The sequence below is a fragment of the Mytilus trossulus genome, chromosome 6, assembly GCF_036588685.1.
Source record: "Mytilus trossulus isolate FHL-02 chromosome 6, PNRI_Mtr1.1.1.hap1, whole genome shotgun sequence".
NCBI classification, from domain to species: Eukaryota; Metazoa; Mollusca; class Bivalvia; order Mytilida; family Mytilidae; genus Mytilus; species Mytilus trossulus.
This window is the reverse complement of record NC_086378.1, coordinates 77866610-77885825: the sequence shown is the minus strand read 5'-3', so window position 1 is coordinate 77885825 and position 19216 is coordinate 77866610. Positions and strand designations below refer to the sequence as shown.

Here is a 19216-nt window from a genome sequence, read left to right as displayed (position 1 = left end):
CTAATTGGTACACGTACCTTTACTCTCAAGTCTGACATGGCGATTGATATGTTTGACGCCCCAGTCATCAGTGGTGTACTCTATATGACATTTGTACTTCAGACAGTCCTTTTCGACAATTTCGTCTGCTTTTATGCATTTCCTTCCCCATTTACAACCTGTAACCAAAAAAGAAATTATGCATGATAACTCCATTATTGAGAGTCGGTAACAAACATATATATATACATTTGTTGATGTAGGGTTTTACACATTTTCATATCTCCTAACGATCAGTAACATACCATACCATACATATGCATGTTTATGAATTCGTGTACAAAGAGAGATCAAATTATGCAATTTATCATTTAAATCTATTTGCAAACTTATATATGCAGGTCAATGGCATACCATCTTGGCTATTATTACTTACTAGCTTCTGATATTAGGTTCTCACGATATATTGGTCCGTCAGGATGGTTTGTTATGTTAAATTCACATCTATATTTTATACAGTTTGATTCCCAGGATGACCCTTTCTTCTTGCATTGGCCCTCGAAGGAACATTCTACAAAATATGATCAATGGTAACCTTTGTTTCTTATTGTAAAAACGTCGACACTTTCCAAGTAGAAATAAACATCATAAATTTAATGACCAATCATGTGAAACAATGTATACAAACAAAATGAACAAATTGTCACCAACAATCAAAAACTGGAACGAAGCAGATATAATTTATCGCTGGGTGAAACCTCACAAAAGATAAACACGTGATTGGGCAATTGTGAACAATTACATGTATCCAAAAACAGCGATAATCTATTTTGGCAATACATTGAAAGGACGTGTTAAGGGTTAGGTTTGTTGTGAATATATAGTTGTGAACATTTAAGTGAAAATTCCTGCCTAAAATAACATTTCATTAGAATTAAAATTATTATTTCAGGACCTTCAGTAGAACACATATTGGACAGCAAAGTAATTGAATAGTGGACAAAATACGCAGTCTATCAAGATAGTAATATTAAAAACGTACAGAATATTATAGACTTTACAAACGGAGTTCTTTTAATGAGAACTACTTTAAGAAATCTGCCGTTTTACAATGGTGAATATTGACTGCGGAAAGGCATAATTACGCAATACACATATATACATATATTATGGAGAAAGGATACCAATGCTATTAATCACAAATGCAATAGTGTTTGTGGACCTTATTGTTTAATATGAATAAAGAGGTAATGTTACCTGGAGATGTTATGATTGTCTTGTAGATTTTTTCTAGCATAGATTTGTTTTCTACAACGCACTTCAGTTTATTACAACCAGAGGTCCATTTCCGATTCGCTGGATAGCATCGGTTGTTGAAGACACATGCTTTTGAAATGAAAAATACCATAAAACAAACATAATAATTTGGAGGGTAATGAGGATTTATTATTGCATGAATATGAATAAGAAATACTTAAAATATCTTATATCACAACACATTTAAGAGTTGTCGCTCACCTTGGTCTAGGTGCATATCATAAACGAATAAAAAATGAAAATTGTTTAACATTGACTATAAAGGGCAATAACTCCTTAAAGACAAATCCTTCTATTCAGATCTACCAATAATATCTTCTTTATATCTTATATTTACTTTAGGTTAGGTAAAAGCTTCAAAATAAGCAAATAAAAAAATGGGGTCACCGACCTCGTTTTCGATTTAGAACGCCGTCTTTTTCATGGAATTTGGAAATCGGGACCTCTAGTCAATAGCAGTGTAATATTTTTTTTAAAAGTTGGTTTCCCATAAAACTTGTTTGTTCTGCTAACCAAGTTGATAATACAAACTATTTAAATAATATTACCTATTTCTGAGGGGAAAATAATAGCGATAAGGTGCTATAATAATTTTCCCGCCTTTATTTATTGTGAAATAACTATAAAAGAATGATGTTTGAAAAAAATTGACCAATAATTTCTCGATGAGTATTCAACAGAATATGCGTTGTTTATTTCTAGATAAAATCATGAGATAAAACGATGGGGTCACCGGAATGGAAAAAGAGATATTTCTACAAAAGGGTTAACAATTTGAAATGGCGGGAATACATTGCGCCAATTCTAATATAACGTCGAAAACCGTTCTGCCGGTTTTGGGCGTTATTCCTATACAAATTACGGACAACACAGTTCCGTTATTTGCTGTTATGTTGTTAGTTTGTTTTCAACTACTATTAATGCATATTAATTTACACGTGACAGTACTAGTTTTCAGTCAGTTTCACAGACACGAAATATAAATGCGGTGGTTGGAAAATAATGCGTTGAACAAATGTACACGCGAATGGATTATGCTTCTATTCAACTTATTTAAAGTGCTTATGTGTTGAACAGAAATTCTTCTTAAAATAGTGAATACATTTGTTATATCATTTCATAGTTCAGTCAAAGTATATATGAAAGACAAGACAGACCTTTGCTTTCGATATCATGAATTCTAATTTCGCGGTTAAGAATGTTGTTCCTTTTTATTTTGATGATAATAACTTAAAATCAATATAAATCTAAGACCCCTAACAATAAAGATCGTGGAGCCGATATTGCAAATATGACTCGGAAAGATCGGACTTAAAAATACCACTTCCAAATGTAGTTTTAAAAAGATTGATTTTTTTATGAACCGGGTTCCGTTCAATATCGTAGCGGCTACGTAGTATAGATGTTGATCTTATGAACGAGTAGCTAGGCTAGCAGCAATCAATATCTATGTAGCAGCTAGGCTAGCTACATGTTAAATAGTCATAAATATACGTAGCCCTATGTAGCCGCTACGATATTGAACGCAACCTTGATCTTTGTTTAAGTTTAAACGCTTAGATAAATCGATCTACAATTCAAAATGTTTTAGGTAGATATAAAAATAAATCTGCGCATGGTCAGTTTAATATATTCTTATAAGTAACTGATTTCAGAGTTTCATCCGTATACTCAAATGATTTGACAGAACATGAAGATAAAAAAAATGTATACGTCGTTTATTTGCGTCATTTATCTGAAAGATAAAGATATGATAGCAAATAATACAAAAATCCACAAGAGACCAATTGAAACAGGGACTATTTATAATAGGTCACCGTACGGCCTTCAACAATGGGCAAATTTCATAATGCATATAAAGCTATAAAAGGTCCAGAAATGACAAATGAAAAACAATTCAAACGAGAAAATAACGGCTTGATTTAGGAATAAAAAATAAATAAATGAAAAACAAATATGTAACACGTTAACGACAACAACGTAATTACAAGCTCCTGACCTTGTACGGGGCCCGTTTCAGTGCTCGACTGATACCTTTACTTATTCGTTCCGTATTCGCTAAACAAACGTGTGTTAATCGGTGCACATTTTAAAAACTATCATTTCAATTGTATTTATTCATTATCATTTTTTTTTAAATTATTTTCTGTAAATTCCTCATCTTCAAACAAAATGACCGTTATAAGTAAAATTATTCTGACATTTCTTTGTTTTTAAAAGGACTTATGACATATTAATCAAAAAATAATTAATAAATGCAGAAGCACATCTAATGAACCAAATATTTCCTTATTCTATTTACTACGAGGTTTTTTTTAACGAAATGACCGATTATTTTAGGATTGCAATGTATACTAAATTAAAATCACAAGTTCTAAAAAGATCGTAAATGAGAGATGCTTTTAAAAGATCGATTCAATTTCGTGCAAGTGTTAACGGGGTCTATTTAACATACTACTGTTTTCATCATTCATCCATGGCATCTATTATATCAAAATATTCCGTCATATTGCTAGAAACTCAGTCTAAGTATACTCATACAGTTGTCATATCGTGATTATGAATGGAACCTAGTCCGACTTTTTTTTTTCTCAAATCAACTATTGATTGTTTATGCCCCACCTACGATAGACTAGTAGAGGGGCATTATGTTTTCTGGTCTGTGCGTCCGTTCGTTCGTCCGTCCGTCCGTCTGTCCCGCTTCAGGTTAAAGTTTTTGGTCAAGGTAGTTTTTGAAGTTCTTGTTGCTTATGATATGATCTTTCTAATTTTACGACCAAATTTGACTTTTGATCCTAATTTCAAGGCCCACTGAACATAGAAAATGAAAGTACAAGTTTCAGGTTAAAGTTTTTGGTCAAGGTAGTTTTTTTATGAAGCTGAAGTCCAATCAACTTGAAACTTAGTAAACATGAAGCTTATGACATGATCTTTCTAATTTTAATGCCAAATTAGATTATTTTACCCAATATCACTGTCCATTGAACATGGAAAATGATAGTGTGAGTTGGGCATCCGTGTACTTTGGACACATTCTTTTTTCATATGCATTCCTCTTTAATTTTTCCTTCCGACAACTTTTAAACACAGGCAGGATTATTTTGGTTTTTTTATATAAAAATTTCGCACCTAGTACATAAAAATTACGCACCTAGTACATAAATATAAAATTTGGCAAATTGGATCATACTCGGGAGTGGTCAAAACAAAAAGCTACAATGTTAGAAGCGTAACTGTTAACTTCTCTAGATGGACTTTATTTTACACGTATGCGTCGTTGGGTTACTGATTTGTTGGTGCTTATCAGAAATCTGAATATTATATGTGTGTAAAAATGTAATCGCCTTACACAATCAAAATACTTATGTTCAATTTGCCATATCCATATAGGTACGTAAGGTTTCTAATTCTATAGATACATTGAATGTTGATGACATGATTGATGATTTTCGTATTTTCTTAATGATTTGTGGAAATGTAAATACAATTTAAAACCTAGGCTACCAAAGAGATTGTCTCTATAGAACAGTAAAATCCATACACGTAGCAAATTATGGAAATTATTTTTATATTATAATATGATTGGCCAATCCCGAAATCCCGGACTTAAAAATATCGAAATCCCGAGGTCCCGAATTTAAATAAAGTAAAGTTAAAAAGGATTCCCGGATCCCGAGCTTAAAACACCCGATCCCGGAGTCCCGATAAAGGTCCTATCCCCCTCCATCTTGTTGTCGAGTATCCAGATTTTTGTTTCGTTTCTTGACAGTTGTTAGTTTGCTGTATATATATAGTTGACTCTCTTTTTATTCATATATTTTATCATTAAATTTGCTGTTTTGTTGTTTGTTTCAGATACACTTAATTCACATAATAAAATTTATATATCCAATTCTGGAACATGTCTATTGTATAAAAACAATTTTCATTTTCTTCTCGGAAAATCTACTCAAAACGTTTTCACTCTCTCAATCGGCTCAAAGAGGAATAACTCTCATTAACTTTTCGAGTTCGCGGAAACCACGACGTCATAAAACGCTGACGGCATAGTACTGTTGCGCTGGTATATGCGCATAAACAATAGAGGGATTTGTCTTTAAGGGGTAAATTGACCATTTCGATCATGTTGAAATATTTGTAGGGTTACTTTGCTGTACATTATTGCTGTTTACAGTTTATCTCTATCTATAACAATATTCAAGATAATAACCAAAAGCTGCAAAGTTTTCTGAAAATTACCAGTCAGGGGCAGCATCCCAATCAACAATTGACTGGTTGGTCTGAAAATTTCTGGGCAGATAGACTTTGACCTAACGAACAAATATATCCCCGTCAGATTTGCTCTTAATGCTTTGGTTTCTGAGATTTTAGCCAAAAACTGCATTTTATTCCTATGTTTTATTTTTAGCCGTGTCGGCCATTTTGGTTCGCAGGAAAAGTTACCGGACACATTTTTTAAACTTCATACCCTAATGATAATTGTGGACAAGTTTTAGTAGTTTCAGAGGAGAAGATTTTTGTAATAGATAACAAATATTTACGAAAAAAAAAATATTGCTGCGTACAGTTTATCTCTATCTATAATTATTATCAAGATAATAATAAAAAACGGCAAATTTTACCTTAAAATTACAAATTCAGGGCAGCAAACTTATAACGGGTTGTCTGATTCATCTGAAAATATCAGGGCAGATAGATCTTGACCTCATAAACAATTTTACTCTGTCAGATTTGCTCTAAATGCTGATTACAGAGATATAAGCCACAATCTACCCCTATGTTCTATTTAAAGCCATGGCGGCCATCTTGATAGGTTGGCCTGATCACCGAAAACATTTTTAAAACTATATACTCCAATAATGGTTGTGGCCAAGTTTGATATGATTTGGCCCATAAGTTTCAGAGGAGAAGATTTTTGTAAATGTTAACAGACGACGACGAACAACGACGGACAACGGTCGCCAAGTGATGGGAAAAGCTCACTTGGCCTTTAGGGCCAGGTGAGCTAAAACAAACATTCTCACGACAAGCTATGTGTTATGAAAGCCATACCACAACGAACAACGGATGTTTAATGTATACTTGCTTGTTAAAACAGAAATTTGTAATGATATCAATTCAGTAGTATGTCCAAACACCCATATATGCAAAAAATACATCTGTTTCAAGTTGTACGTAAATCTTTCACAGTTTACAAAAAAAAAGTTTACCAAGTTAAGGCATGTCCAACCACTTTCAGCTATTGTCAACAATTTCCAGCACATTTTTCATATTTTCTTTTTAGTTGTACTATGAGCATCTAAACAAGATATATTCCTTAGGATTGATTTGAACTCTTTTATTTATTATTTGATTTTATTTGTTCGATTATTGTTTTCGATGTAGGATTTATTCTTCCTCTCGATCGGCTGCAACCATGAGCAGAAGGAATTCATAAAAACTTAACATCTATGTATTGGGTTTCCCTTAGTATGTTTAATGTTAACTGTGTGTGGTGTTGGAGAAGTGTTGCCCGAATAAATTTCATACCTTTTCAAGTGAAAATGGAAAAAAATAAAGAAAAACAGTAGGAATCTCATAAAATATTGTGAACATTTACTGTCCTTGCTACTTCCTGTCATCGAATTCTTTATTAGAAATGTGACACCTGCAACCATCATGTCAACAATGTTGTAGAGAAACGTTACTTACCTCTATATCCCTCTACCCAGCTACCATTGTTACATCTATAGTATTTACAAGATAAACGAGAATCTTTGATTTCCTCTCTATGATTGTAAGGATCTTCGTCTGGAGAGGTCAAACTAGCGCAAGGCACTGAAAATGGAAAATAATTTGCAGGGAAATATCTCTTCGTCTCAATAATTGCTGACAAAGTTATCATGCTACATGATGTAAGACAAATGTTTAAATATGAACTACAACTATAAAACATAGCATTGTTTAGTGATCTATTAATTTTCTGTACATTTCTAAAGAAAGACAGTTGTAGAAGTAATGCGAACACTATTATTGTTGATTTAGTGTTTCTATAAGTTATCTTGATTTAAAAAAAAAAAACTGTCGTCTACTCTTTCATTTAAATATGATTTAAGAACCTCATTCAGCATAAACCATAAGCCATTGATGCAAGAACAAATAGTGCTGATCACTTTGATAGGCAGCGCTAACACAATTTGGTTTAATGGTTGCGTTTGCATGAAACGAAATCAAATGATTTATTTTGCAACCAATAAAAATCACTAAGGCTATAATCCCTAATAGTACTGTTAATTCTAGTCAAATAATACAATGATAAAAACTGTGACTTGCATGTCTGGAATTAATGGTTTTCTTAGGTGAGGTTTTGGAATTTGTGTCAAATGTTGGGAGTCCTTGTATTTTTCCTATACAGTACAATGTATAATATTTTGACCCAGAATACCTATGTCTCTATTCATATAAGACAAAACTATAGGCTCATAAAACGTCATTTGTCAAAATATGAGCAGATTCTTGTTTTTAACCAATGCAATTGTAAGGTAAAAGTCCCAGTCACCTTTGTTCCGCCATCTTGGAAAAATCAAAAATGTCGAAAAGGTGCTCCATGGTCTATCAGTATTTTAGCTTATTTTGTTCCTTATCTAATGCTCTTCAGATTTAAAGTAACAATTTTAAATTCTTGTTTTTTCACTTAAGCACATCCTTTAAACAAGATCATTTGGTACTTACTTGTATAAGCCTTTACCGCACATATCCCTGCAGGTACAATAAATACCAGAATAATCTTCAGAAACATCTGTGATGAAAGCAATTCAAAATTTAATTATTTTGGAGTAAAAACCTCAAATTTGAAATGACGAAAAAGAATAGACAGTCATATTCAAAGCATAAAAACAATGCCGTATTTGGCGAAACCTTTTCAACTTTTGATCTTCAGTGCTGTACAACTTTGTACTTTTTTCACTTTCGATCTTTTATATCTGGTCGTCACTGTTGATTTTTGTGTGGATTAGACGCGTTTTTCGCGTATTGAATTATAAACCTGATACTTTTTGTTATCTATTAATCATGTTTTTCTCTGTCTAATATGTTCTCCTATTTATCTGTATTGTAGTCCCGTAATAATATGTTGTCATCTCAATGTTATATTTAACTTTGCCATTAAAGTGCGAGGTTTGGCATGCCACAAAACCAGGTTCAACCCACCATTTTTATTCCCCTTTAAAAGTGTCCTGTACCAAGTCAGGGAGATGGCCATTGTTAAATTATTGTTCGTTTATTTGTGTGTTGAATTTTAACGTTGAGTCGTTTGTGTTTTCTCTTATTTTTGAGATATTGAGATAAGACGTGGCACGGTACTTGTCTATCCCAAATTCATGTATTTGGTTTTCATGTTATATTTGTTATTCTCGTGGTGTTTTGTCTGATGCTTGGTCTGTTTCGGTGTTATGTCGTTGTTCTCCTCTTATATTTAATGCGTTTCCTCGGTTTTAGTTTGTTACCCCGATTTAGTTTTTTGTCCATGGATTAATGAGTTTTGAACAGCGGTATACTACTGTTGCCTTTATATATCCCAATATTTGGCTGTGAATTTCGTTTTAGCATAGTTTCAATAAGAATTAGTTCTGATTTACATTTAAGGGTTTTTCGAATGAATGAGACGAACTGCGATTCTTTAAGAAGTTTGTTCAATACAGTTGATTTTTAAAACTTATGTGTATATTTACACTATTTAAACTTGGTACACAGCTACTTCTTCGTGTACTAAAAATCTGTAGTACTAGGAATCTTCTTTTAATATTTAGAACTATTTTGTTACTTTAAAAATATTCTAAAAAAAATAGGTACCTGTATTTTACAGTACTACATTTGTACTTGAAATTTGATTATTACAGATTTTTGGTTACACCGTTACATTTTACGCATTTTGAAAGTTTGTCTATATCAAATAACGTTATTCAAACATGGAATATTGTGACTATTGTTGGTATTATTTCTGTACCAATTTTTTTTTAATAGTTAAAATCAATATCTGTAAAAAAAAAAAGTACTGTAAAATACAGGTACCTTAATATTACAATAATTTTAAAGTAAAGAAATAGTACGAAATACTAAAAGTAAATTTCAAATACTACATATGTTAAGTTAAGCAATATTACCTATGCAAAAGTAGCAGTGAAAACTACTGTTGAAATGCATTGCATTCCTTTTCGGAGTAATGCAATTCACACACAATGTGTGTTCTTTATCATTTTGTTAATTGTTTATGTTTATTTTTTTACGTTTATCTTTATCAAAAATATTTCCCCGAGAAAAAAAAGTTTTCTTCTTGTCAAAAACGAAGGTGGTTTTTTTTTAGAATAAATAAAAAGTATCTAACCCGATGTAATTATATAGAAGTCTTCTCTATTCGCTTAAACCAATGAGTATACTCTACGAATGTTGTAACAAAGTTTTTTTCTTCTTCATTTTTAATGAAAAAATCTTTTCGGTATTTGATCAAACACCTTTTATTAAAAAATGTTTGATATCATTCACGTTAAATCAAAAATAAAGCAAAAATCAATACCGACAAACACAGTGATGTCCAAATGTCTTTTAAACAATATAATTTCATTTTCATTTCAGAGATAACATTTGAATATCTGTAAATATCGATTTTTAATATGTATTTGATCAAATAATAACTTCCATTCTAAAATTTCCGGGTAGTAAAATACTATTTTTAAATCCAATACTGGATACTAAATGTATATGATCTAATAGTCATTATAGTGTACATTTCAGATACATATTATATATATCTAACTACATTTTAAAGTAACACTGAAAACAATACCAATATGATCTCAAGGAATTCAGTTATCTATGAGTTTACTTTCATGTTTTAATGGTTATGCGTTCATTATTGAGAGTATTCCAGAAAATCCTCTTAAATTTATAAAATTCTATTTTTATTTGACATATATGCCAGAAATGTATAGCCCTAAATGTTACGCGCTATATAAGCTTGCAATTCCTTTCAAAGTACGAAAAAATCTAATGACGTGTCCATTTAATATCGACTTACAGGCAGACAACAATTATAAATATGTGTAAAACAAAAAACATATTTATTTTGTAAGACATTTAACGGCTTATTTTCCGAGTGTCACTATATACGCTTACACTTTTAAAGATAATATTTCGTTATAACATTTGTAACAACCTCATCAAAAAACAACTTAACAGTAAGACATTAAACATTTTTGTTTGGTGTTCCTGGTCGTACATTTAGATAACCAAACTCGGATAAAAAAGGAACAACATTAAATTTACACCCTTTGAAATCAGAGCTATTCATGAGGGAGATAACTTAATGCATCATAATAGTATCTTTTAAATCTAATGATCATCATATCAAAATACGTAGGTTGATTTTTTTCATCACCGTCACAGGTGAAAAATAAACAGCCAGATTTGACAAAGCTCTTTCGAATTTTCTTTTTTCATGGTGACATTTCTATTCGTTTTATTTTTGATTAGGTTTGTTAACTTATTTGATTCGATGGTCACCGGTGATTCTTGCGAATACACACGGTACACGTGTCTAGCGTACCGATTTATAAGAGTTGTACTTTTTATTGTTTATCCTTAATTTACAACTTTCTTTGCCTTATTACTGAATAGATCTTCGTGTCATATGCAAATTTCAGTCTGAAGTTACCCTGCAGTTCTATGCCACGGTAATCTGATTAATGTGTGTATTCAAATAATTATAGAAAAGTGCAAGAAGTATTTAATACTTCAGAATATTTGTAGCCTGACAACTTTTATAAATACATTTTTATTGTGTAAGACCTTAGATTGACCCCAAGATTTCTTATCCTTTTCGTATCTTATTGTTGTCGTCTTTAAAGTGAAACGTTTTTTTCATAAACATAATAAATAATCTTACCGTTTATTTTGTAGAAAAATACTTCAAACACAACTTTGTAAAGGGACCCAGAATCATGTTCTTATTGTTGACTGAAAATATGAAGCATTTTCCAAGGTTTTATTAATATCAGCCATTAATGTGGAGTTTGATGAAATAAAACAACGATATAATTCGGACTATTGGTAAAAAATGTCAAGTCGATACTGACTTATTCAAACTAAGTAGTCAATTTATATCATATTAAAGAGTATTTTATCTGTTAATAAATGATATTTTTATTGACGTTAATCTGTATTGGATAACTCCAGGGAGACAAATACTTAGCAGGGTCACATGTTAACAATGGCGGCGAATTAAGAAATAGTAAAATTGCCATTAATTTAATCAGAAGATGACACATGACATGTAATACAGATTATGAATAAGGCTTGTAGTATTTGGGATGGTGCAACATAAGTACTCATTTCAATGTCTGTATAAGAATGTCAATGATACTGTAATATCATTTCTAGAAAAATACTTTTATCATGTATTGTATGGTAGTCTTCCATTCTCAATTTTACAAAGGGCAGGTGGATGAAGTGTATGCAAATATGTAATATTAGATAATTTTTATTAAAAATGTACTTATAATAATTATATCTTAAGTTTTCTGTAATTAGTTTTCTGTAATTAGTTTTCTGTAATTAGTTTTCTGTAATTAGTTAATACTTCAGTTTCGTTATGTATATCTCTTTCAGATTCATTTGTTAAAATTTACTGTTTGCAATAGCGTGAATTGTTCTATATAATATGAATGTTCTTATCCTGGGCATACAAACAATGCCGTATTTGGCAAAACCTTTTCAACTTTTGATCTTCAGTGCTGTACAATTTTGTATTTTTTTCACTTTCGATCTTTTATATCTAGGCGTCACTGGTGAGTCTCGTGTGGACTAGACGCGTTTTTGGCGTATTGAATTTTAAACCTGATGCTTTTTGTTATCTATTAATCATGCTTTTCTTTGTCTAATATGTTCTCCTTTTTATTTGTATTGTAGTCCTGTAATATTTTGTTTTCATTTCAATGTTATATTAAACTGTGCCATTAAAGTGCGAGGTTTGGCATGCCATAAAACCAGGTTCGGCCCACCGCTTTTGTTCCCCTTTGGGAGTGTCCTGTACCAAGTCAGGAAGATGGCCATTGTTATAATATTGTTCGTTTCTGTATGTGTGTTGCATTTTAACGTTGAGTCGTTTGTGTTTTCTCTTATTTTTGAGATAAGACGTAGCACGGTACTTGTCTATCCCAAATTCATATATTTGGTTTTGATGTTATATTTGTTATTCTCATGGTGTTTTGTCTGTTGCTTGGTCCGTTTCTGTGTGCTGTTGCGTTTCGGTGTTGTGTCGTTGTTCTCCTCTTATATTTAATGCGTTTCCTTCGGTTTTAGTTTGTTACCCCCATTTTTTTTTGTCCATGGATTTATGAGTTTTGAACAGCGGTATACTACTGTTGCCTTTATTAAGTCAATAATTTTGCAATCGCTATCGAGCATACTTTAACAACTCAAGTTGGGAATAAATCCAATAAAAATACTTAAGGATCTGACATTTTCTATTGGATTGTATAGTTTTGTTATCAATTGAATAATTCTTTGATAATTTTAGGATACAAGTCTCTTTGTTCTCGATTTGTTTTCATCTTGATATGTTATTTTTCTAATCTTAAAACTTTACGTCCAATCACGACAGTCTGCTATTTGTTATTGGAAAATTCAATATAAAAAAAGTTCTTTAAGTTGCAAATTATTTGTGTATATACTAATGTACTTTTAGTGTAATATCATTAGATTTTACGTTTTGTTTAATTTGGCAGTATACGTTTCTGAATATATCTATATAGGTATGAATCTTGTCTGCGTTTAGTGCAAAGACATGCAATTTAGATCTTAAGTCACTTATACAATTTAAAGGATCATTGCAATATATGAATACATATAGCAGGAATGCAAAATAAGTTATAGGAAAATTCTCCAAACAATATATATAGAATAAGTGTTTGTTTGAAAATTGATAAGTTTTTGGGAATGTTTAATTTGGAAAGCTTTGGAAAGTGGTGGATTTTATAGAATGTACTCTTAGGTTCTACCTATATAATCTGTTAGTAAGCCCGAAAGATAAACAATTTCAAATGATTCCTTATAAACAAGTTCTAAATTGAAGTGTGTTGATACAACTTGACAAGAACACAATTATCCATCTATGATCATATTTGAAATAATATTTTAACAGATAATCTCCATCAAATGTACGATTGTAGTTTTAAAATTCATTTGGCGACGTTAACAAACTTTGTGGATATAGTAATCCCTACTATTTTTAAATCCCTTGTCTCAATTTGATGACATTTCTTGTGTATGTCGGACGAGAAACCACGTTTCAATACTTAAAATCACTTCAGTTAAAAGATTTTTTTGTAACTTTCATCATCGATAAATCAGAAAAAAACAAAAGCTTTGATTTATTGAATTGTCAAACGTGTTTATATATCCACCATATGTTTCTAATCTGATTATCGTGAGATGTATGTTGATACAAAACAGAGAATAAAACTTTTAAAATTGCTATCAAATATATTAATATATGTAGACTTCTGTCAAAATATCTCCTTGAAAATAAAATTACTTATAATCAACTTATATCAAGTTATCCAATGGGTAACATTTTAATGAATAAGCACATTTCTGTCTTACAAATTGAAACATCAAAATTTCGCAAGAAAAATGAAAAAAAATCAGATAAATAAAAAAACTAACACAAATTCCACTACGTATTAGAATCATATCAATTAAAGGATATAACACAATGTAATCAAAGCTACAGATAAATACCTTTTCAATTGCAGACATAAAAACACAACAGTTCCGTGTACACCAAGGGAAACTACAGTTCCGTGTACACAATGTTGCACTTTGCATACGGAATGAACATTTACATGGCTATGTGCTTTGTATATATTCCGTATTGGTTAACTTTGTTGGCATGTTTTTTTTGTATTACAGATATTAAGAATATAACACAATGTGACTGCTACACACCTATTTGTGTCATTGTTTCATATAATGTGTGTTTAATTTGTTCACACATCGTTGGCAATATAATGAAATTTATGCTACATTTGTTTAATTTGTTTGAGCTGTTTATTTACCATTTGCTTACTTGGGATTTTTCGTTTCGAATTTTCTTCGGAGTTCGTTTTATTTGTTATTTTATTTTAGCATACTATAAAGCGGGTTATTTTCGAGGATTGCAATTTTTATCATTCTTATACGATGCTTTATTTTTTTACTCTCTCTTACTCTTATTTTTGACACCTCCAAATCAAATAAAAAAACATTGATTCATTATAGTCATCTATAACAACGCCTTATAGATATGAATATTAGTATTTTGTTGTAGCAAAAAACTTTCTTGATACATGGATAACAAACGAAGAAACTCATTAAAGCTAACATACTTATAAGTTGTTTCACCTGACGCGCGTTTGATCTACGTACGTCGAATACGATAAAGGCCAACTACATGGCGCTATTTCAATTCAATTCGGTTGACCATACGTTGTGATTTTCACAAATACAAGAACAAGTTTGCAATTTAAAAAATGATTTCCACATGAATACATTAACCTGTCAATAAATTTTATTGTCGGAACGTAAACGAATGATGTTAAGCTTTTAACCTTTTGCGGTTGTAGTTAATATATTTAGCATCTTGTATCTTGTAATTTTTATTGTATGATAATAGCATCAAATTATCTTTGGGATACCATAAGGCATATTTAGTTAATAAGGAACAAAAGGGTAAAACATACTACACAGAGGAACAAGTGATCAGTATGCTGGAGTTTCTTATTGACAACATATTTGTTGAATTTGGAGGTAGACTTTTTCAAAAAATTGTCGGCATTCCTATGGGAACGAACTGCGCGCCTCTCCATGCCGACCTCTTCTTATTTTCATATGAATCGGAGTTCCTTCAGACACTTGTCAAAAACAAGAAGATCATAGAAGCCAGGTTATTTAATTTCACTTTCAGATATATTGATGATGTTCTTTCCATTAACAATCCGAACTTTTCTGATTGGGTTCCATTAATATACCAACCAGAACTTGAAATTAAAGAGGCCACAGACACGGCTTCCTCCACCTCATTTTTAAAATTATATCTCGAATTTGACATACACAGTCATCTCAGTACCAGAATCTATGACAAACGAGACATTTTTAATTTTTAAATTATCAATTTCCCCCCACCTTAGTAGTAATATACCAACTTCACCTGCATACGGAATATACATTTCCCAACTTATAAGGTATTCAAGAGCTTGCAGCTCCTATTCAGACTTTGTAAAACGTCACCAGTGACTGAGCAGAAAGTTGATGAACCAGGCGTATGTCAAAGAACGTCTCGTCCTTTTTCTAAAAAAGTTCATCGGAAGATACCCAGAACTTGTTGATAAATATTCCGTATCAACTTCACAAATAAAACAAGATGGTCTTGAAGTATAGATTTTGCGTACTGACGTTGGTTATAATCTTAATAACGTGTTATAGTATTCTTTTATTTGTCTTTATTAATATTACCTGTACTGTTAAGTCAGTTTTTTTAGATATTCTTTTAAAGTGACTCTGTGGTTATGTAAAACATCATACTTTGAATGACAAAATTATTTCATTCATTAATATTACTTTTACTTATGGATCTTGACATACTATGAACGACAAAACTATTTTATTCAATAATACTACTTTTTCTGTTAAGTCTGTTTTTTATGATATACATTTGATGTAGAACTGTACTTATGTATCCCGTCATACTTTGAACCACACAATTATTTATTTATGATTATTACTTTTACTGTTAAGTCTGTTTTTTGTTATATCTACTTTAAGTGACTCTGCATGTATGTATGCCGTCATACTTTGAACGACAGATTTATTTTTGTCTACCTGTGCGAATTTCAAACGCGCAGTTTAACACCAATACTGAAAACCTTCTTTCCTTTACGGGTAGACTTTACATAGATATTAAGTCGTATAAGAAAAGCAAAATGAGTATGGTAAATTTGATGTATGCCTTTTTGTGCTTCTTCGTTACATTTGTTGTTTTATAGTGATATTTAGATGATAACACAATATTGACTGCTGTACCCCTATTTTTGACATTTTTACTCTTTGAGTATGTTTGTTTTGTTCATGCATCGTTGACAATGTAATGGAATTTGATGCGACTGTCATACAAGTGAGAGGTTTACCTAGCTATAAAACAACGTTCAATCTACCATTGTCTACATTAGAAAATGCCTATACCAAGTCAGGAATATGACAGTTGTTATCCATTCGTTTGATGTGTTTGGACTTTTGATTTTGCCTTTTGATTTTGAATTTTCCTTTTTGAATTTTCCTCTGAGTTCAGTATTTTTGTTGTTTTTATTTTTAACATGGATTATTAAAGACTGTTATTAAAGTGAGAGGGTAAGCGCTATAGAACCAGGTTTAATCCACCATTTTCTACATTTGAAAATGCCTGTACCAAGTCAGGAATATGACAGTTCTTGTCCATTCGTTTTTGATGCGTTTTGTTTTTTGATTTTGCCATGTGATTATGGACTTTCCAAATTGATTTTCCTCTGAGTTCAGTATTTTTGTGATTTTACTTTTTACATATATTTCCGAAACGATTTTTTTCGGGCTGATGTGAAAAAATTTCACATGCCTTTCCAAAATGTAATCGCATGGCATTTCGATGATACTCGGTTATGAATTCCTTGAAAAAAATCAATGGTACATTTTCAGTCAAAATCATTACAAAGTAGAATACAAAACAGTTATACAGGAAATACATTATGTAAAGTGCAAAAAATAAGAAAAAAAAAGGAATGATACAATAAAATTCATTTTAACATTTTCCACCATCATTTAGATTTTATTTTTAGAAATGTTTATTTTTCAAAATAGTGTTTGTTATGTTTTTGAATAATTCTTTAATTATCAACATGAAAATATATCACTTTTGTTTTTGTTTTCAGTAGAGGCATATTTTAGAAAGTTTTCATATCAGACGTTCGTAGACTTTTTGAGAACCACGTCAAAAGGATCAAATTAACAAATAGTTATTTTCCCCATTTTAGAAGAATTGAACAGATCTGGTAATATTGACCTTGTTTGGTTAATGAAGCAACCATAATATAGCATGCGTCAAATAAAATTGCACTCATTTTTTTCATTCAACTTTTAAATCTGGATGTGATGCCTTTAATGAAGGGAAATGAAGAGGGTTGATTTATCCTAACTGACAACTAAATCAGAAGAATGAACACATCAACAATTATCAGTTGTAACGTGTGTTCTTCACCTATAATCTACAATCAAATATATAAATCAACATACAAAATTGTATAGAGGTTTGAATTCATGCCATCGATCCACTAGATACCACCCGACTATGATGCGAACATAACTAGGGCATCATACACCTATTAATTATGAGAAAAACCCAACCTGGAGAGTAAGCTTTTCAAGACCTCGACATAACAAAGTTATGTGATGCATTTCAAAAGAGAAAGCACTAACGTTTAGGATCCTGGTGTTCATGTAGGCAGCAACCGTTAGTAATTAAAATTGATAATGAGGTTAATTCAAAAAAAAGTCAATTCACAAAAACATTCAACTCCGAGGAAAATTCTAAACGAAGGGTCTCTCATCAAATAACAAAATCAAAAACTCAAACACATCAAACGAAAGGATAACAACTGTCATATTCCTGACATGGAACAAGTATTTTCTTATGTAGAAAATGGTGGATAAACCTACTTTTATGGCTAGCTAAACCTCTCAGTTGTATGACTGATTCATCAAAATCTATTATACTTGTAACGATGCGTGAACAAAACCAATTTACCATAACACAATAACGGGATGTACAAGTACAGAGTCACGTAATATGTAACAATGAAACTAAAAAAGGGGAAAAAAAAAGCACATAAGCAAAAATGAAAGACAAGAACACAAAACTTTACCATAGCATAAAACAGACCCAATTGTTTATTAAACAACCGGAATTGCTAGAGAAAAATGAGATAAATATGTTTACAAACTTTCAGAGAGAGTACCTTATGTGCATGCATATAGTAGAACATAAGGCTAAAGACATACAATCTGGCTTCTTTTCAGTATTATATATATATGTATGAAGAAGCCATATTTTACAGTCTGTACATCCTGTTCATGATACGAATTAAGGAACAAAACCGAGAGGAAATATGCTTTGAAAGTAGGAATGCCGGACGTCTCTAGTCATACATGCGCACGAAATATAACCAAACGTTCGGGGATAAAATCTATGTTTATTTCGAAGAGGTCATAATGTCAATCGACAAAGTGGTGATGTGGACTGAGTAACACTAGAGACACGCAAATAAAGTTTAAACGTGGGTTGTTTCTAAATCTTGTTTGATTATATGTTATACTTATAGCGTAAGGAATATTTACAGGACATCGTTTCATAGAAGTAAATGAAAAAGATTAAAAAAGATTAATGTGATGATACGTGTTACATATTTCTATTGTTGTATCTCTTTTGTCCAACAATTTTGATAAATCTTTATTATCCTTTCTTTTTTGTTCTGAAACAAATCCATATTGAAAGCTGTCCGGCCCAAAAAGATCATATATAAAGGAAGAAACTTTCACAGTCATAGTTGTAATCATTTCATTCAGCAGAAACGGTAATTTCTGGTGAGCATTTTTGTTCTATATATATACCCGATAGTGGCAAAATAGAAACGATAAATGGAATAAATGTTATCATTGAATTATCAGTCATATGTAAGTGACTTTGTTTTTGTTTGTTGTCATTAGTATACATTACAACTATCCTTTAAACGTAGCTTTTCAAGTAAGTATTGATTAGTTTGTTTTAATATGCAATTGCAATGATTTATGATTGAGGTTCAACATTTTAATCTTAAATGATGCT

At 31.2% G+C, this 19216-nt stretch overlaps 1 protein-coding gene across 1 annotated transcript; it reads right to left on the bottom strand.

The window, feature by feature from the left end:
• Positions 1 to 11366, bottom strand: LOC134723031 (uncharacterized). Its single transcript, XM_063586663.1, has 6 exons — positions 11216 to 11366; positions 8008 to 8074; positions 6988 to 7113; positions 1237 to 1365; positions 416 to 550; positions 1 to 158 (listed from the first exon to the last, which is right to left on the bottom strand). The coding sequence occupies exons 2-6, from the start codon at positions 8072 to 8074 to the stop codon at positions 1 to 3; spliced, it is 615 nt and encodes a 204-aa protein (XP_063442733.1). The 5' UTR covers positions 11216 to 11366.
• Between the last annotated feature and the right edge of the window lie 7850 nt (positions 11367 to 19216).

What these genes read in the sequence shown, in the direction of transcription:
- LOC134723031 (XM_063586663.1), bottom strand. Translation starts at nt 8,074, where the DNA reads ATGTTTCTGAAGATTATTCTGGTATTTATTGTACCTGCAGGGATATGT. An exon ending in CTGGGTAGAGGGATATAGAG is followed by an intron (nt 1,366 to 6,987) that starts GTAAGTAACGTT and finishes TCATTTCAAAAG; the next exon opens with CATGTGTCTTCAACAACCGA. An exon ending in GAACCTAATATCAGAAGCTA is followed by an intron (nt 159 to 415) that starts GTAAGTAATAAT and finishes TTTTGGTTACAG; the next exon opens with GTTGTAAATGGGGAAGGAAA.